Source organism: Arachis ipaensis, chromosome B05 (assembly GCF_000816755.2).
Source record: "Arachis ipaensis cultivar K30076 chromosome B05, Araip1.1, whole genome shotgun sequence".
Classification (NCBI taxonomy): domain Eukaryota; kingdom Viridiplantae; phylum Streptophyta; class Magnoliopsida; order Fabales; family Fabaceae; genus Arachis; species Arachis ipaensis.
In genome coordinates, this window is record NC_029789.2 from 27,732,543 (window position 1) to 27,753,542 (window position 21,000).

Below are 21,000 nucleotides of genomic sequence, written 5' to 3' on the forward strand. Positions count from 1 at the left end.
TACGATTGAAAAATGTTGTACTAATTTAATAATATACAAGTAAATATTTAAATAAATTTCTTTCATACTTTTATTTTATCTCAATTAAACAACCAACCAAATTTTATTACCAAAAATTGACTATTTAAAGGTCTTAGAAAGAGAATATTAAATTCCCAACAGTTTTCTTTTTGTACTCACAAAATTTCCTTTTTATCGCTAGAACTCAAATTCTTAATCAAGTTTTGTTTGCAAGAAACCCTTAATCAAGTTCGATTAAAGGATTACTGTAGATTTTTAAGCCCAGTAATCTCTACAAAGTAAATTCATACAATGGCATAGTGCACCTAATACATTCATTCCTACAACCGAAGACACATGTACATTATCTTTTTGGCACACATTTGACATTTCTACAACTTTGCTAAATGCTACTCTTCAAAATCAGCAAACATCGAATTTTTTAAGAAAAACTATTTGATTCGTACTCCGGCAGTCTGGCGTCCGTGGTCGTTCACATAGCAGCCTCTGAAGAAATTCATCCTCTGACGACTTTAATTTTCCTTCCCTGCAGTCTTCCCTAAACTCGAACAATCACCGATAGCAAGCAAACATCACTTTTATTTCTCCCTTTTTTTTTTTCTTTTTATCACCTTTCATTATTCCACTCTTCCCTTCCTTCCTATAGAACCCAGACCTCACACTCTTCTTACCTTTGCTGTCACCTCCTTCGTTGTCACTCCATTGGAAAGTGGGTAGTGGTTTTCAGGATTAGAATTTAGGACGAGCAAATTTACAAATCCATTATTTATTATTTTTAAATGAAATGATAAAATCTAATGAATGGTAAAAATGGGAGGAGAAAAAAAACTGGAACAAGTGAAGCCAGTTGAAGTGTCTAGATATACAACAGGCAAAAGCACACACAAGCAGGGAACGAACAAATCAAGGCATAGAAAGGGGAAGGGATATTGGAAAAAAATGTGAAGTAAAAATAAAAAAATAAAAAATCACTACATTAACTTCAGTGGGGCAAATGTTGGAATCCGTTCACGATCTAAAAAATTAAGGCTATACTGATACAAATTTCTATACTTTCCCTCAATGAATGGCTAGAGCTAAAAAAATTGATGTAATGGAGCTCTTACCAGTTCCAACAGAAAATTTGTAAAATAACCCTCGAAAAAAAGAAAATTCTCTGGTATATAACATTTATTGCAGAGTATAGTCTATTCTAGTAGAAAATGTTGATTTCCTTTTCCGCCATCTCATAGACATGATCCTTTGCATCAGATAAAGCACTCTGTGATGTGTATTATTATAGTCAGATCCATGAAAAACATAAATAAAGAAGAAAAAGTAGACAACAAAAGCAAATTCAAAATCACAAGATAAATTTACCTGCCCAAATTTTGTAAGGAAGTTATTCGCAATGTTTATGGATGTAACATTAACATCCTCATTTGACTTCAGAGCTTGAGCAATAGCAAAAGCGCCATCATCCTGTAATCAGATCAATATATGAAATTAGAGATGCTATAGCTTCTGCAAGAACTAAAGAATATAGAAGACCAGAGCAATTCATACCCTTATTTCATTAAATCCCAAGTCTAGAGAGGTTAAAGCTTCATTAACCACTTTCAAGCTGCGAGCCAGGCAGAGTGCACCCTGCAATAGTCAATTCATAAAAATCAGCCTAAGATAACCAACGCAAAAATAATAGGAAAGAAGGGGGAATTGATTCAAGGTACTGTTTACAAACATCATCTCTTAGTCCATTTGCTCGCAGGTCCAGAGTTTCAATTGTAGTATTATATTTTAAAGCATCTGCAATGGATTCTGCTCCCTTTGCTCCTATCTGGAAAGGCATCTTATTAGAAATATAAGTCACTACAAAAAGTTTACATTAGTTCAAGGTGAAAAAGGTTACCTGGCACCAACCAAGCTTAAGTGTTTTTACGTTTCCATGAAACTTCAGAACCTCAGCCAAAGCATTGGCTCCATCTGCCCCAATGGGATTATAACTAAGTTCTAACTATGAACGAGACATAAAATGTTTGTCAGAACAAACAACTGAAGACAAAAAATAGAACCAGGACATGAAGCTGTCGAGGCTTACAGTGGTAATAACTGAATTATCTTTCAAAACTTTAGCAATAGAAGTCACTCCAACAGCGTGAATGTTGTTTCCACCCTGTAAATATTAACTCAGCCAAGTCATGTCCCAAGAAATGATGTTCCCTCATTCTTTTGAGTTGCTAAAGCCATGCCAGAGGGAGGAATGATGCGGGATAAAGATATATAAATTAACTGGTATAAGTATTCTTACCAGATCTATTGTCGTTATGGAACGGTTTTCCTTCAAAGCATCTGCAATTTTTTCCGCTCCCTGACGATTTAACCCATTCAATATAATGAGTAGTTGAGGACACATATTGGCCTCTAAATATGTAACTCTAGAAGACTTATTAATTTTACTGCAGTTAATTGTTTCAGTTATTACATAGGGAAAAACAAAATTTCAGAGTGGAAGTCACTCTAAAAAGAGTCCCCCACCCCACCTTTCCTTTTGTTGTGTTAATGTTTTGCAGCTCATGCATTTGAAAGATGACGAGAATCTTTACTTTTGACAGTTTATATGGTAATTCACAGTCAGCAGTAATAGATGATTTTAAGATGCTATGATATCACATATCATATACTATTGCATCTTAACAATTCTATTAGTTGCAAGACTTGGACTATGTTAAACAGTTTTCACAAGATTGGTGATGATCAAAGTATCAAACACTGGGAATAGGTGGACAATTGAGATAATACCTCATCACCAATGTCATTCATGTAAAGGTTCAACCATAGAATGCTCTTGCTCTTCCTGATATACTCAGCAACATGGACCGCACCTTTAGCTGTTATTGAGTTGTTTCCAATGTCCAGAATTGCAAGTTTCCCTGAAAAACAAATAACCTGTCAACTGCTTGTAAAGTGTTACCATGGAATTATTCAAGTAAGAAGGACACAGTTAATATTTAGAAATCATCACAACAGATAGTTTGACCTTTATAGATAGATAATCCTGTCATCAAAGAACGGACTCCTTCATCACCAATAGAATTTCCATGCAGATGAAGCTCCTGCCCAAAACATTTGGAGTAAATCATGCCTATGTAATGCATGAGATAGTCAAATATTTTTTTGTTGTAAAAAGACAATATATAAAGAAGCAAGCAACATAAACACTCCACATTTTATTGGTAAGACTTACAATTGGTGCTGCTCTCTTAAGAAATTCAGAATATGATTATGTACAGAAGATGTATATTTTGGAATTGAAAAACACAAATGGACCTAATTGTAAATGTGGGCATTACATTTGGTCAAAAATAAAATAATGGTACCCTTAAAGACTTGTTGCCCTCAAGTGCTTTAGCCAATGCATTAGCCCCCAAAGCGCCACCATAATTGCCACTTTAAAAAGTAATAATGTCAGAAAATTTTCAAAATAAAAAGGAATAGAACTTACTTTTTTTATTTTTATTTTTTCTGTGTGAGTATGGGAATATTACAAAATCAAAGGATTTTCTTGCAGAAAACATATTGTAAAAATTTTTACTTACTTGAGATGGATATTGCGTAAGCTGTTATTTTCAAGAAGTGCTCCAGCCAAACTTGAAAATCCCTACCTCCATTTTCATTAAACAAATTACATTAAGATTTTTGGCACTGGCTCTACAGTCTTAAGGACAAGCTTATGCATATTACATACAGAATATTCAATCATATTGTTGTTAAGTTCGATAACCCGCAAACTAGAATTCTTCTTCAACATTTCTGCGATAGCTTTTGCCCCCTGCATAACACAAGACGCAATCCTCAGAGAAATGTAGCAAACATTCAATGAATCATAGTTATCAATTCGTACCTCATCACCCAAGTCAGTACTGTTTAGCTGGAGCTTCTCAATGCCAGAGTTATCCACCAGTATGTCACATAAGCACTGCAAACAAGGATATGGCACAACATTAATACCTAATGTATGACAACAATCAAGAATACTTGCTAACATTTTTTTCCCCTCTTTTATTTTCTTCTTTTCTTGGCATAAGAGAGGAAGAGTGGGTAATAAATATATCTAAAAAATATCTCTAATAATAAGTCTCGGAATATCACCATCATGGTTAGTTAAGCAAGCCATAAGATTCTTGATATTCAGTTCAAGATGCTTAACCGTAGAAGGAAAAAATATATGAAAATATTCTAGATTTCTAGTAAATAAAGTACCAATAAAAGCACATAGTGTCATAGACTATACATGTCAAGCTTCAAAAAATCTACTATTTCACTTGAGTAGACCAACAAGTCAACTAACCATAAAAAAGACAAGACAGGTTCGAATAAAAATAGCTATGCTATATTGAAAAGTGAATTGATCCATTAAAGAATCAAGCTCCAATAACAATCTTGGCTATATTTTTCGGATAATACCCAATACCATATTTAATTGCAAAAGCATAACGAAACCAAAGAAGATGCTATGCTAAACGTGACTTAATCTGCAATGCAATGAAACAATAGGAGAAAATAATTGAGGTTACAATACAAAATTGCAACTGTTTTAAGTTCTTTTTTAAGGACAAGGAGCTTGATGTTCTCTAGAATGAATTAAACTAAGACATAGTTTAGATGATGCCCCTACATGTCTCTCTCCTTTCAAATTATCTGAGTTTATAAATAGTGTCACGTGTTGAAAGGTTACTTACAAATTTTTGAATTAGCATAGTTTATAGTAAAGGAAAGAAAAAGCAAACAAACTGAGAACTGCATTTTCATCGAAGAGTTTCATAATTAGTCCATGTCAAAGTAGTACCAACAAGTATCAAGATAACATAATAAAAAATCAGACTACTGGTACTAACCTTAACTCCTTCATCTCCAACAGGGTTTCCTGAAAGATCAAGAATCTTCAATGCAATGTTTGATTGAAGAACACCATCAAAAGCTTTCAACCCAGCTGCAGTTATTCCATTTGCTGCAAAACTCACTTCCTCCACAATCTATATAGAAAGTATGTCTAAGGACGTGCAGAGCAATAGCAAAAAAGTCTATCTTTGTGAAATATACATGACAAATCAAGAATGAACCTAAATCTGACTTCCATCAAGAGAACATGATATAAGCAGGACAGGACTTGCAAAATTATCATGAAAAATACAGGTTTTCATAAAATATTCTATTTTATCAACAGAAAACTTAAACATCAAAACTTACAAGTGATACTTATAGTCAAGCATTTTCAATTACAATTTACAACTACATAGTTGCTGCCAATATCTATGTATCTACATCATCATCATCATCAACTACAATAACATTAACACATGCCACCATTATTTAATGAGGAAAAAGCATATTACTGGATCAATCTTAAGTGACATCTATGTTTGGTTCTCAAAGATAGCAATTAATAATTAATTCAGCTATTAGTAAATTTATTATATCATGTAAACAACTACTCTAACAATACATGTGGACAAATGCACACTATTGTAAGTATTTGTAAGTACAATTGAAATTTGCAAGCATATCAGTGAGCAAAAATTACCCAGCAATATAAGAAAGCAATGATATAAAGAAGGATAACTGTACCTGGTTGTATGCCAAGCTCTCAGCAAGAAAGAATAACCCTTCATCGCCGAAGTTCCGTCCTATCAAATTAAACATATGATCATTGAATTTTGGCTTTAATTTACTTAGTTCTTTCAAGTTTCAATAGTACCCTTGCTTTAAAATAGTAGCGTCAAGTGCCTTGAGTGTATTAAAATTGAGATTGGACAATGGCCTAGGTGTAACGACCGAGAAAAAACTGCGATAATTGAAACTTCTTTCTGTTACAAGAGCCTAACAGACTATAATCAGAAGTTACAATAAATGAGAGATAATTTCTGTGAATGTGTTGATTAGAGGAAATAAGAGGAAGAACTCGTATTATTTCATTTCATCTAGAAGGGGTATATATACAAATATCTATCAACTACTATCATAAACAGTAAGTTACTAACTACCAACTACTTGCTGATTATCAACATTCCGTCTCAAGCTTGAGTATATAGATCATATGTACCAAGCTTGTTACATAAATAACTTATTATGGGACCTCTTGCCTAAGTTAAGAGATATTAGTCAATTGGTCAAGTGGTGACATAACTGTTGTTTATTACAAGTTATATTGTCATTGTCACTGCCCGTAATAACAATATAATTAGCGTACACAATTAGATATTTACATCCTCGAGGAGTGTGGCGATAGTAAGCAGAGTGATCTTTTTGCTTTGCATCATGCCAAATTGCTTAACTATAATGGAAAATCTTCCAAACCAAACTCAAAGATTCTTAAGTATATAAATTGATTTCCGAAGGCGAGAAACTAGGCTAGAAGACTCCCCGAGTAACAAACTCAGGTGGTTGCTTCATGAATCACGAAGAAAAGCATTTTTGATATCTAATCGATATAGTGGCCAATGACAAATTGTGGTGATTGTGAGGAAAAGACAAACAAAGGCCATCTTGGCCACAGGAGAAAATGTGTCACCATGAGGCCAAATCCTTTGGCAACTAAATGAGCTTTGAGAATATTCACGATATAAACCCACCAACAACCAACCACAGATTTCATGTATGAAAAAGAGGTGAGTTCCCAAGTATCATTCTCCTAAAGCGTAGACATTTCATCAAGCATGGCTTCTCTCCACCCGGGATGAGATAGGGCTTCACCCAGATTTTTAGGAAGAGACACAAGTCAAAGATGACGCACAAGTATAGTATCCTGGAGAGATACAGTGATAACTCAAAGCAACATAATATGGAGAAGAATTTCAGGCCAAACATATACCTTTTCAAATGCCAATAAGGAGTTCAAACTCAGTAGGCTGGATCAAAATTGATAAAGGAGTTGACATCGAAGGTGAGTTTGGAATAGCCTATGTGAAATATCTGTGTCGTTTGGGCACAGGTGCAGCAGGACGGGCATGAGTCCAACGATGATAGATTTGAATGCAAGGTGGATGAGTGGGAGACAGGTGTTGGGCTACGAGGAAGAGGATTATGATGTTTTGTAGCCATGGGTAAAATAGGGGATCATAATCAAATAATGTTACTCTAAATATCCAAGAAAAACCTTTGGAGACCTAGCATACCCAAGAAAAACACATTTGAGGGACCTTGTGGAAAGTTTGTCAAGTTCTAGGGTAAGATTGTTGGACAAAACAATGAAAGCCAAAGATATGGGGAGGAAGACAATGCATGGGAGTGTGAGGAAAACAAACCAAGTGTGAGGACTTATGACTTAAAATTGAAGAGGGCATGTGATTAATGAAATAGTATGCAGAGAGGAAAGCATCTCCTCAAAAAATAAGAAGGAACATGATAATGAAGAAAAAGAGTCCTAGTGGTCTAAATTATATGACAATTTTTGCCTTCAGCCAACCTATTTTGTTGAGGGGTATGAGCACATGATGTTTGATGAAAGACACCATGAGACGCCATAAAATTTTGAAATTAATAAGATATGTATTCTTTAGCATTGTCACTATGCAATGTATGTATTGGAACACCAAATTGAGTTTGCATTTCTTTACAGAACTTAGTAAAGGTGGAAAACAACTCAACCCAATTTTTATTAAAATAATCAAGTACTATGGGAATAATTATCAATAAAAGTCAAAATGCTTGAATCCTAAAGTGGACACGATCTGACTAGGACCCCAAATATCTGATGGACCAAAGCAAAAGGTGACAATGCACGTTTATTGTCACTTAGAAAATAACTACTGTTATGTTTCCCAAGTTGACACAACTCGCATGATAGACTAGATAAGCTAGAGTGGCTAGGGTGTCTTAAGATTGGAGAGGCTGGGATGGCCTAACTGAGCATGGATTATGAGAGGGTTAGTGGTGGAGTGGTTGTAAACACGAGGCAAAGAAAGAATGTAAAGGCCATTCCCTTATTTTGGGAAGAACCCCAAGTTTGAGGTTGTGACTTGTGAGGTAAGACTTAAGAGCAGAAAACATCAATGGATGTTGATACATTGGTAGTTCAACTGAATGTTTAGCAGAAACCCAAAGTAATGAAGATCAAACCACATTAAGGAACGAAATAGTGGGGGAACCAAGAATTAAATCATACTCAGGAGGTAATTCATACAATGCCATGGGCATAAAGAACGTGCTTCGTTATTCTAAATCTTTTCTTGGGAAGTGGCAGGAGGCAATAACTCATTGAAATCATGGAGAGTACCATGCATCTTTCCTAGGTATGCAAACATAGGACCATCAATCTAACAAGGGGAACCAATGCTCATCATCTTTTGACAAACCCCATACAAACGACTTGTATCATTAGTGCAAAGTGCATTTGCCTGCGTCCAAACAGCTTCACAAGTGACGTGTGCACGAAAAATCTGTTTAATAGAAGAATGAATGGTATTCTTGATAATCCTACAAAGTTGGCCATCATTATTAATCCACTTGGCACAATCAGTGGCAACAATTTCTTCAGTCTTTTCGGTGAGATGTTCTACATAATCCTAGCCGATTAAGTACAACTCGATATCCATGGCCCAAGAATCATAATTACTTCATCAAGTTTGTCCATGGCAAGAGGTACCAGCATAGGTAGCAGTAGAAATAGTAGTAGCCATGGAGACAAAAAATATATCAGCAACACAGAAAGAACATGCCCAGGGGCAAAAACGGAAAGTCACAAATAGCAAAACAGCAACACTGTTGACAAGGTTGGGCATCCCAGGACAAGTCAAGGATGATGATGTGATTTTTTGTCAGATTGGCCGACAGAGTAAACTGTTCTAATAGAAGCCGGAAGGGGTTGTTTGGGCTGCTGGAGATAGAGGAACAAGGCAGGGGATGCTCCAGTGGCCGGAAAGATATACGGTTCTGGAAGTTTTTCAAAAGAGGTCCGTGGATCCTCTCATGGTGCACAATGAATTTTCTCTCTAGGCTCTAGATACCATGTTAATGTAGAGGAAGTAAGAGAAAGAACTCGTGTTATTTCATTTCATCCAAAAGGGATATATGTACAGATATCTATCAACTACTATCATAAATACTAAGTTACAAACTACTAACTACATGCTGACTTTCAACAGAATGCTTAGTTTCTATACAACTAGTTACTATGTATGCCTGGTTTCAATGTAGTTAATATCTCATTTCAACAAACCTAATTCAATCCTTCAAGTTAGCCCAAAGCAGAAGCATGATCTGATGCTCACATCAATAAAGAGGGAACTTGAACCATATATCAACCCACTGTGGGATTCAATGCACTCTCTCACGTAAAATGCATGACATTTGAAATACAATGTTAGTGACACAGTACATCTGCAGGAGATAGGTTATAATAGTATGTCATGCAACAAAAATTTCCAATAGCTTTAGCTTTTAGGAATCGAAAAAGGCTCAACTCCAACCTCAGTTACAATAGAGTCAACAACAATAAAGCTTGAAATCTCTCATCTCATGTTAGAAGTTCTTAAAACGTGTAAATGTTTTATTTAGAAATCTATTCACAAGTTTGGAGCTTAGGACAGGTTTAGAAAATAAATTCCATGTTACCGATACCTGAACAACTAATCGAATCCATTTTGTTTGGATAATTACTCAATTATCTTATTTAAAATATGTAAAACAGCCAAGTAATGAAGAGTATGATTGTCAATCAAATAATAAAAAATTAAAATAAAGTTTAAGAGAATTAGTGGATATCTAAATAGCGTAAAAAATGGATTTCAAAACCAGATTAATTCCTGAAACGGAAGCTCCAAATCCACTAGATTAGTGTGTGAAAATTAAGATATTCATAAAACTTTCAACTGAACTTAATTGTTTTTTATTTTTAATTTTTTTGGGTTAAAATGTACCAATGAAGATTTTGGTTTGAGCAATGAATAATGACTATTCTTTCTTATGTCAACACACCCAACATACCTGACATATCAATACTTGGAAATGACCTCAGTTCTCGAGCAAACTCATTCAGCTTCTGCTTAGATTGCCTTTCAATCTTTGCACCTAGCTGGGATAACAAATTGGTGCCAGCAGCAATAGACCATTTCACTCCTTGTGAAGCAGATTGGCCTTCGACAGGTGATGATTCCAATCGCTTTGGAGTTGGGTAAAGAATCTTCTCCACTACTTTCCAAACAACTGTAAGCTGGAAACAAATTAGTATCACCAATATGAAATTTAACAAATAATGCATGCTTGCAATCACAACCAGTAGACAAAAAAGTAAAGAAACATATTAATATCTACAAAACACTGCTCATTACTAAGAAGCTCAAAAACATTCCCTGTGGGATATCATGTAGCAGAGCTTCAATGAGGATTTTGTTCCTTTTTTTTTGGTGTAGTAGCGGATAAAGAATTAAAATTGCAGGCAAGATTAACAGATGTATAAAAACAACAAGGAAAGTCAAAGCCTCCATAAGAACGCACGACATGCTACCCTACAGATACTGCATTAAATACTTAATTAAATACCATCTGATACTAAAACAATGCATCATATAATTTTGTTCTTCAGTTTAATTTTTTTAACCTTTTCGTCAATATGAGTAAAATAATATAAGAAATTGATAAATGTTATTCTTCTTTGGTACCTTCCATGAGTCTATGACATTTTTCTGAAAAAAAAAATTATGTTTTCCACCTTTTCTGTTCACTCATGAATCAAACACAACTAAGCATTGCCCCCACTACTTAAGGTCCGCTATATACACAACTATTTGGGACGGAGGTAGTATATGTTTCGGAAATGTTACGAAATAAGCAAAGTACTTTTTGATATATACGTTACCCTTACCCTTACCCTTTCCTTTACCTTACCCTATGATTCTTTCGTCTTTCTTTTTTCCCTCCAAAAACAAATGTCAATTCCATAGGTTGTAAGGACAATGTGTCATATAATTGTAGAAGCAACAATATGAACTCACCAAGACTCACCAAATTACAATAGAAAGAAAAAATGCACCCAAAAATAAATAAAAAATAAAAACAACAACTACAACAACAAAGGAATAAATGGAAACTATGTAAGGGATACCAAAAGAGATGGCGAAAATCAATCCAAATGGAGCAACAAAGTCAGCAACTCGTTTCAGAGGGGCAATTGGCGCCGCGGTGGCCTGAGACCGGCGGTAGACCCTGCGAGAACCGGTGGAACGAGCCGGAGTTCCTTCCACGCTGGAAGAGGCCTTAACGACGAAGCATCCAAACCGCGCTCTGGAGGCTGCACGCGTTCTCCAAATCGGAAGCAGTGTGAGCTTGCCCAAACCGGCTGCAGTCAGCGGCAGCGATTGCAGTCGGCGGTGGCGGCAGCGACGAACCTGCATATAGAAAGAGCGAAAGCGTTAGGGTTTTGTAGAATATGAGGAAGAAGAAACGGTAAGTTATGGTAGTTAGAGAGTTAGTTATTACTTGAGGGTGAGAGTAGAGAGAGAGAGTGGAAGTGAAGGCCATAAGTAGGAGGATTATGAGAAATGAAGAAGCATAGATTCGACGCAGTGATTATTGATTTCACCGGAGAGGCTTTGCTTGGTGGAAGTGGAAGTGAGAGAACTGAAAAGTGCAGAGAAAAAAAAGGAAGAGTGGGAAGAAGGTAGCTTGGTAGCTAGTATTAGTAAGATATCAGTTATCAGTGTCGTCGTTCTCTCCAATTTCCATTATAAACTACGGCTATACCAGTAAGTGAGATTGAAAAGCGTTGGTGGTTTGGGCTTTATGGGGCGATTCGGCCTGACTCGAGTCCAAGATAAGTGGGCTCAACCAGGTCTATTTTCATGGTTTATGAAAATTGGCCCAGGCATCCATTTAGCCTCATGAGGGGCGGTTACGTCGGGGGAGGACACTCCAGATCACATACTCCAGATGATGCTGCAGGAAGAAACAACAATCAGATACTCAAAGCGGGGAAGAAAGTAAGGGTAGAAGTAGAGGGACAAGAATATATAGGCAACCACGACTCAACCCTCACACCAAGAGAAGAGGAATGGATGGTAGAGACTGAAGAAGATAGAGTGAAGGGGAAAAAAAGGGGTCATTCAGCGATATGGTGAGAAAGGGTAGAATCCAAGTAGAAACTGACAAGAAAGAACGTAGCAGGCAAACCACAATACAGATGGAGACCACGGAAGGAGGGGTAGCTCCGTCCTCAGGCGGATTCCCGGACCGTTTCTCAGGAGATGGTCTTAGCCCAAGGTGGGGGTCATGCTTCACCTGGCCTGAGGAGCGGGTGGTCGTGGTTCCGGTCGTTGAAGTGAGTCGGAAGCCGAGGAGGTCAGCAGATGGTAGCAGTGGTGAGAACTTGGAGGAGGAGGGACCGGTCCCGTCAGTGATGGATCGGGGATTTGATGCTCCGGCCTTTATTGACCAGTACCTCCTCCTGAGTACCGAGGAGTACTTCGACTGTGACGTCGCTGGTCAAACGAGGTCGTCATATCGAGCTCTTCTCTGTATTGCCGTTATCGTTCGCAAGGCGGAGCCGGTGTTGGCTCAGGTAGGTCTTCTCGATAGCAAGATTCGCCAATCTCAGGCGAAGGTCGGGAAGATGAAGGGGGAGTTGGAGGTGGCGGAGGCCATTCGGCTAAAGGCAGCGAAAGATGCCGAGAATGCTAGTGTTGAGCTTCTCCGTCTTTCCGGAGTTGAAACTTCTCTCCTCACTCAGCTTGCTAGTGAGCGTAAGCGCTCCTCCGATGCTGAGTCCAAAGCCACCGTGTTATTGTCTAAAGCGGAGGCTTTGAAGGCCAAGGTGGCGAAGTTGAAGAAGGAGAAAGGGGATCTATATTGGAAGATGTTAAGGGCACAATCTCGGCTGCCGAAGAGATTATGAGGGCCCAAGTCCTGGTCCTTGCTCCGGGTATAGACGTCTCCGTAAAAAGGGCGTTCAAGACTATTAAGGATGGTCAGATTGTAAATTTATAGTGAATTTTCTTTTGTAATATTTCTTTAAGTTTGTAGGCCGTTTTCATGACACTATTTTGTAGCCGTTTGTTTGGCTATGACTTTGCTCGTTTATTGATATGGAGCTGTTTTGGCATTTTACTTGTTATGAATATTTTGAGATTTCTTGGTGGACCGTTTGTAGGTAATGGGCCTCTTTATGGGATGTGTTAGTTTTTATTTATGTCGTGGATATTCGTATTTTTTGGATTCGGGAGTGATCGGTCCCTGGGTGTAGCCGTGTTTTAGTTCGTGCCATTTGGTTGGGGCAAAACGTCGGAAAATTGTTTAAAAGAAATTTTATTTAAAATTTGGGCCTCATTAAAACCTCCCGATGTCCGTAGGAAAGAGTACCCAAAAAAAAAAACATAGTAAGTGAACTTAAACAATGAAAAAGAGGAAACAGCAAAAAAAAAAAGAAAAATCGAATAAAGATAATCTAAACAACCTCGATCTCCTCGTTTGGGAGGATGCTTCTACGTGTAGTAGCGCTACAAGTTGGTGGCATTCTAGGATCTCGGGAGTTTGGTCCCATCTAATCGCCTGAGTTTGTAAGCTCCTTTCCTGATTACCGCTCTGATCCGTTAAGGGCCCTCCCAATTGGGCGTGAGCTTCCCTTCTCCGGGGGTGGGGAGACCGATGTCGTTTCACCGTAAGACGAGTTCTCCCGCTCCGAAGTCCCGTCGCACCGTACTGCGATTGTATCTTAGGCTTATCCTCTACTTTAGGACTAGCTCCCGTAGGTGTGCTATGCTCTTGACCCCATCCGTGAACTCCCGTTCTACTTCCTCGTCGTGTCCTCCCATGGTTCTTCGTGGCTGCGTTCCCAAATTTCTACCAGAATGATGGCCTCTAGGCCGTACGTTAGCCGAAAGGGGATCTCTCTGGTTGAGGCTTGAGGGGAGGTCCAGTACGACCAAAGGATGGATCCAAGCTCGTCAATCCGATAGTCCTTTAGCCTTGTCTAGCCGATTCTTGATTCCTTTCACTATTATTTTGTTGGCCGCTTCTACTTACCTGTTTGTCTATGGATGCTCTACCGAGCTGAACCGTTGGGAGATGTCGACTCTTTCCAGGAATTCTTTGAACCGTTTGTTCGCAAATTGGGTCCCATTGTCTGAGATTAAGATTTCTAGGATTCCAAATCGGGTTATGACGTGTCTCCAGAAGAACTTTCGGCACTGGGTGGCCGTGATGGAGGCCAAGGGCTCGGCCTCGATCCACTTAGTGTAGTAGTCGATGACAACGATGAGGTATCGGAGAAGTCAAGGAGCCGTGGGGAAGGGACCAACAAGAACGATTCCCTAGGTTCCGAAAGGCTGATCTGCCGCTATGATACTGAGTTGATGCGGGGCGGCCTGGTGGAAGTCAGCATGGATTTGGCACTTGTCGCAATTTTTGACTAGTTGGAGGGAGTCCTTAATAATGGAGGGCCAAAAGTATCATGCTCATATAACCTTTTGGGCCAGGGTCTTCCCTCCCACATGGTGGCCGTAACACCTTTCTTGGATTTTACGGAGTATGTAGTCCGTGTCGCCGGGTTCAATGCACTTGAGGAGGGGCTAAGAGAGTCCGCGCTTGTTTAATTGCCCTGCTATTGTGGTGTAGCTCGTGGCTTCCCGTTTCAAGCATTTCGCTTCCTTGGAATCTTCGGGTAATGTCCCGTTCATGAGGTATTGGAGAATTGGGAAGGTCCAAGAGTGCTGGCTCGTGACCGGGAGGTCGACTGAGGTTGTGACTAAGACGAACGGTGTTTTGATGACCTCTTGAATTAGTGACCGGTTTTCCGGGATTGGTTTGGTGCTTGCTAGTTTTGAGAGTAAGTCTGCCCTTGCATTCTGTTCCCTGGGATTGTGTTGGACGGTTACTCTGCCGAACTCGGCCGTCAATTCTTTTACTTTGGCTAGGTATTGCTATAGCAGGGGGTCCCGTATTTGGTAGCCTCCGTTAATTTGGGTGCTGACCACCTGGGAGACGCTGTAGACTGCTACCACTTTTGCGCCGACTTCTTTGGCTAATGTTAGTCTGGCTAGGAGGACTTCATATTCGGCTTGATTGTTAGATATCGGGAATTCATGTCAAATGGATTGTTCTATGGCGATTCCGTTCTTGTTTTCTAGTATTATTCCTGCTCCTCTTGAGCTGGTGTTCGACGAGCCATCAACACGGAGTTTCCAGGTTTCTGCAGGCTCATTTTTTGGGGTCATTTTGTCTATGAAGTCTGCCATAGCCTAGGCCTTAATAGCATTTTTGGACTCGAATCTGATATGATATTGTGATAATTTGACGGACCATGCGAGCATCCTTCCTGTGAGGTCCGACTTCTAAAGCACTTGCCTGACCGCCTGGTCGGTTCGGATCGTAATGGGGTAGGCCTGGAAGTATTGTCGAAGGCGTCAGGAGACTGTAAGTAATGTGAAGGTGAGCTTTTCGAGTCGAGAATAGTGTGCCTCCTCATTTTGGAGGACTTTGCTTATGAAGTATATAGGGCTTTGTATTCTTTGTTCGTCTTCTCGAACGAGCATCGCGGCTAGTGCTTCCTCCGTTATGGACAAGTAGAGGTAAAGTGTCTCCCCCGTCCTGGGTTTGGAGAGTTTAGGGGGGGTTTTGCCAATACTCTTTTAAAGTGTTGGAAGGCTTCCTCGCATTCAGATTCTCATTTAAAGTTTATGCCATTTTTCATGAATTTGAAGAAAGGGATGGCCTTCTGGGCCGAGGCACCGAGAAAGCGAGAAAGGGCGGCTAATCAACCGATCAGCCTTTGGACGTCCTTGAGATTTGTCGAGCTGCTCATCTCAAGAATGACCTTGCATTTTTCTGGGTTTGCCTCCACCCCCGTTGAGTGAACATGAAACCTAGGAACTTCTCGGCTTCCATCCTGAAAGCGCACTTTGTCAGGTTGAGGCGCATTTGGTGTTTCCTTAAGATGTCCAGTAGGAGTTCGAGGTCTTTGATGAGCTCCTTGCCGATTTGGATTTTGGCCAGCATGTCATCGATGTAAACCTCTAGCTTGGTTCCGGAGAGGTAGAAAGATTTTGGTGACAAGCCTCTGGTAGGTGGCTCGACACTTTTTAACCCGAATGGCATGACCGTGTAGCAATACGTGTCGTCGGAGGTTACACAGGCAGTTTTCACCTCATCATGCCGGTGCATGGGTATTTGATTGTACCTGGAGTAGGCATCCATGAAGCTGAGGTATTGATGTCCCGAGGCAGCGTCAACTAGTCCGTCAATATTTGGCAGGGGGAATGCGTCTTTGGGACAGGCTTTGTTCAAGTCCATGTTACCGTTTGCCTTCTTGACTAGTACGACGTTGGCTAGCCAGGTCATGTAAGGGAGTTCTCGGATAAATCCTGCTTCGAGCAGGACTTTGACTTGTTTTCTGACTTCGAATGCTCGGTCAGGTGACATTTTCCTTCTTCTTTGATCCACTGGCTTGACTTTTGGGTCTACGGCCAAACGGTGGGACATTAGACTAGGGTCTATGCCCGGAACGTCGGCCGGGGTGAATGCGAATAGGTCCCTATTTCACTTTAGGAGCTCAACGAGGTCGCCCTTCAGGTCATAGGGCAGGTTCTTATTCATGGATGTGAATTCCTCCTTAGTTTGTCCTATCTGCAATTTTTTTCATGTCTCCTTTTGGTTCTGGTTGGGGCCATCCGTCTTGGTGTGCGTCGAGGTCGGCGAAGAAGATGCCTGTCGTGTATTGGGATCTCTTGTGGAGGGTCAAGCTGGTGTTGTCACACTCCACCACAATTTCTCAGTCCCCGTGTATTGTTCCGATGGTGCCGTTGTCGACCTAGAACTTCATGATTAGGAACTTGGTGAAGATGACAGTAGAGAGGTCGTTGATTGTCTTTCTTCCGAGGATGATGTTGTAGGCAATGGAGTCCTTGAAGACCACGAACTCGGATAGGATGGTCTTCCTCTGACTTCCGGTTTTAATTGTTAGAGGTAACACTATGGAACCGTCCGATTTGAGAAAGTTATCTCCGAGTCTATTCACCCTGTTGCGGTGGGTTTGCAGATTTTCTATTGGAGGCCCAGCTTGTCGAAAGCTCCTCGGAAGAGAATGTTGGAATCAACTCCGGTGTCGACCAATATTCATTTCACAAGTCCGGTTTCGACCTTTGCTGAAATGACGAATCAGGCATCTTCCGCCGAGGTGCCGTGTTGGCAATCATCGGGGGAGAATGTCTTCGCCGCTGGAATCGAGGAGATTAGTGCTTGGTTTCTTACAGCCAGAACTTTGAGATCCTTCTTCAGTGTTGATTTTGACTTTTTCAATGCGTCCTTTCTGATGATGACGGTTACGATTATGGTGGGGTCGGTTCTTGGGCTTTCTTGGGTTGCCTGCCGTATCGCCCTTGGGTTGCGTCCTTTGCGTTCTGGTGATCTCTGCCTTTCAACTCTATTAGGTTCTCTGATGATTCCAGCAAACTCAGGAGTTTTCCGTCCCAGATGGCTTGCTTGAGGGTGTCTTTCAGGTCAAAGTAATCTTGAGTTTTATGTCTGTAACCACGGTGGTAATCACAGTAAGACTCTTGTTACCGCCATTTTGTTCCTTGAGTTAATGAGCCTTCGAGAGGATGCCTCATTCCACTATTTGGTGATAGATTTCTATGATGGGGGTAGGTAGGGGTGTGAAGTTTGTGAACTTCCCTACCCTGGGTGGTTGGTTGGGGACAGTGCATTTGAAGTGTTCTTTCGAGGAATCTTTCGGTGATGGGTTACTGCGAGGTGTCATGCTATCGTGTTGCCGTTTATTGGCGGCCATGACTTGGCTTACCTTTTCGTCGTTTATATATTGCCTCGCGACGTTCTGAATCTCATGCATGGTCCAGACTAGCTTAGTGGTGAGGTGTTTTCAGAAGTCTTCGTTCATGAGGCCGTTGCTCAGACAAAGACTGGCGACCGAGTCTGTAAGTCTGTTGACCGTTAGGCACTCATCGTTGAACCTGTCGAGGTATTTCCTCGTGGATTCGTCTTGCCTTTGGGTGATTTTGTGTTGGCTGATGAGATGTTTTGCTTTGATGATCCTGGTGGTGAACTGGGCCATAAACTTCCTGGAGACGTCGTAAAAACTAGATGTAGAGCCGTCGGGGAGAGCATTGAACCATTTGATCACGGGCCAGCTAAGGTTACCAGGAAGACCCTGCATCGGTCCGCATCGGCGGCTCCTTCTAAGTTCATCTTGGCCTCGAAGGCCGTTTGGTGTTCCTGGGGATCTTTGGTCTGATCGTATTTCATATCAGTGGGTTTGTCGAATCCCTTTGGGAGTTTGGCTCTCAGGATTTTCTCTGTGAATGGGGTGACTCCCATTATCACGTGCTTGCTTCGTGCTCGTTTGGCCTCCTGACGGTGCCTCAGGTCGTCCTCTCACGTCAGCGTTCCAGGTCTCTGAAAATACTGCGGTCGTTTCATTTGTTGTGTCGTCGCTCAGGTGACCTGTTGTTCCTGGTTTCGCAGTGTGATCGGGTCCTAGAGGTTGCTTGGCTTGCATGTTCTGGGTGATATCGCTCTTTGGACGTGACTCGGCCTTCGAGGTGTTGCACTCTGAGCCATAGTTCCTGGATTATCTGGAGTGACATTTCTCCCAGGCCATCGGGTGCTCGGGTCTTGTCGGGCTGACGATCGTCCTCCTTCTGTTGTTAGTCAGGAGTTGCCTGGCGGTGCACGTCGCTAGTTATCCTCCCGTGGGTGGGAGGAGTGCTATCCCAGAGTTTGGGCGTTGAGCTTCGCGGGTTTGAGTTCTGGTAATGGCTTGAGGATTGCTCCTCGATGTTCTCCGTCATGCCGCCACGGTCATCGTCCCCACAGACGGCACCAATATACTAGAAGTCTTTGATACGGGTTGTGAGATGGATTGGGGACTTGCGAGTCGAGGCAGTCGTCAGATTATCGGACTGGAACAATGGGGGCGGTACCTGCAAAGACACTTCGACGCTCAAGTCAGAATGGATCTAAGAGGTATAAGGTGTGTAGAGTGAATGACGTACCTGAGGGAGCCTCTGGCTCTCTTTTATATAGCTGGTGGTAGTTATCTTATCTGGCTAAGATAAAGGAGATATTTGAATTCGAATGTTAGTTAAAGATTGTAGGGCTGGTTTGGGCCGTCGAAAGGAGGCCGACCTCGGGTAATTCGAGTTGGAAGCCGTTCCAGCATGGGACCTGATAAACCCCAAATTTGTGGTTTATCTTGTGTTAAATTTAGGGGATTTTATCAACTTATCTCACATTTATTCAATGAAATAACATGGTTTTGTGAATTTCTCCTAATTTGTGCTTAAAAGTGAAAACATACTTTTTAGGCCCTAAAATTGCTAAATTTAATTTACTTTAATTCCATTTGATACCTTGATATCTTTGTTAAGTGATTTCAGGTTTAGAAGGCAAAGACTGGGCTGAAGAAATGAAGAAAAAGAATGCAAAAATGGAGAATTCATGAAGAAATGGGATTTTGGTAATCTGTACAGCGACGCGTGTATGTGGCCCACGCGTGCGCGTGGAAAGGAAATCGTCAAGGCGACGCGTACACGTGATCGACGCATACACGTGACAAGGAAAGTTGCCGGTGACGCGTATGCGTGACCCATGCATACGGGTGACAAGCGGCACGTGACCAACTTAAAGACAATACGCTGGAGGCGATTTATGAGCTAAAGAAGGCCCAAATCCAACTCATTTCTGATGCTTTTGAACCCAAGAATTGGAAGGGAATTGGGGGGAGTAGTCATAGTTTAGTTTTCATCATGTTTTAGGTTAGAATTCTAGAGAGATAAGCTCTCCCTTCTCTCTAGAATTTAAGGTAGTTTAGGTCAAATTTTCTTAGATCCAACTTTTAATTCTTGTTTTTAGTTCGACTCTCTTTATATTTTATTGTTCTATTGTCTTAATCTTCTTAGTTTTTCTTGTTAATTGCTTTATGTTGCCATTTTTTACTTTCATGAACCCTTGTTGAATTTTTATTTTCTTTCAATGCAATTTTATGTTTCCATGTATTTTTTATGTTTATCTTAATTGCTATTGTTGGTTTCTTGTTTGTGTTAGTTATGGGTTTAATTAATTCTTGCATTTTGTGATGTTTACTTTTATTGCACTCTAGGTGTTTGATAAAATGTTTTCACTAGTTATAGAGTAGTTTTCTATACTCTTGGTTTAGGCTAAGGGAATTGGGCGACCTTGAGTCATTGGGTCTAATTGAATTGGTAATTTGGATCCCTTGTTGATCAATTTGATGTCCATTGACACTAACTTACTACTAAGTCAATTAGTAGTTAGGTTGGGACTTATGCTTGATGTTGATCAAGCCTATTTGACATATTTCAAGCATAGAAGTAAACTTGATGGGTTTGACCCCTCATAATTGTCAATATATGGTTGTTAGACAAGGATGTTGATCTCAATTTCTAGGCCTTAGCTAAGAGTTCTTTTTGCCATTTAATTTTCATTTTTCTTACTTTAATTGCCTTTCATTTAATTTCTTGCATGTTTATTTACTTTCTTATCATTTACTTTTCTTGTCAATCACCAAATCAAATCCCATTGTTTCTTCATATAGCTAATAATTGAACACTTCATTGTAATTCTTTGTGAGACGACCCGAAATTTAAATACTCTCAATTTTTATTAAAATTTGTACTTGTGACAACTATTTTTAAATTTTGATAGAAAATTATTAATTAATTTAAAACTATACTTACAACAAAATAACAATAATTTTCATATTAGGACCCGAGAACCGAGTCCGTAACAGAATATAATGCCCAACAATACATCCGTCTTTATGATTGAACAATATATTTTTTTATTAGCACAAAAAACTAACAGAAACAATGACACATAAATATCACATTAGTGAGAATTCACACTAAACATTAACAAGTACTGCATAAAAAACTCTTTTTCTACAAATCATTAGGTCATCCTTAAACCTGGTCCGTATGAAAAAATGCTATTGTTCCACCATTGGAAATAGAGCATAAAATAAAAACCCTTCAACCAAAT

The 21,000-nt window shown here is 40.0% G+C and overlaps 1 protein-coding gene across 1 annotated transcript; it reads right to left on the reverse strand.

Annotated features, from left to right (window-relative positions):
* Window positions 964-11,635, reverse strand: LOC107643495 (protein NLRC3). The gene is made up of 18 exons (XM_016347164.2): window positions 11,473-11,635; window positions 11,099-11,381; window positions 9,982-10,200; window positions 5,626-5,684; window positions 4,896-5,033; window positions 3,902-3,976; window positions 3,746-3,829; window positions 3,597-3,658; window positions 3,378-3,447; window positions 3,038-3,113; window positions 2,800-2,930; window positions 2,309-2,368; window positions 2,099-2,173; window positions 1,910-2,014; window positions 1,742-1,837; window positions 1,567-1,647; window positions 1,381-1,482; window positions 964-1,282 (listed from the first exon to the last, which is right to left on the reverse strand). Exons 1-18 carry the CDS (start codon window positions 11,512-11,514, stop codon window positions 1,214-1,216), a joined length of 1,827 nt encoding a protein of 608 aa, XP_016202650.1. The 5' UTR covers window positions 11,515-11,635; the 3' UTR covers window positions 964-1,213.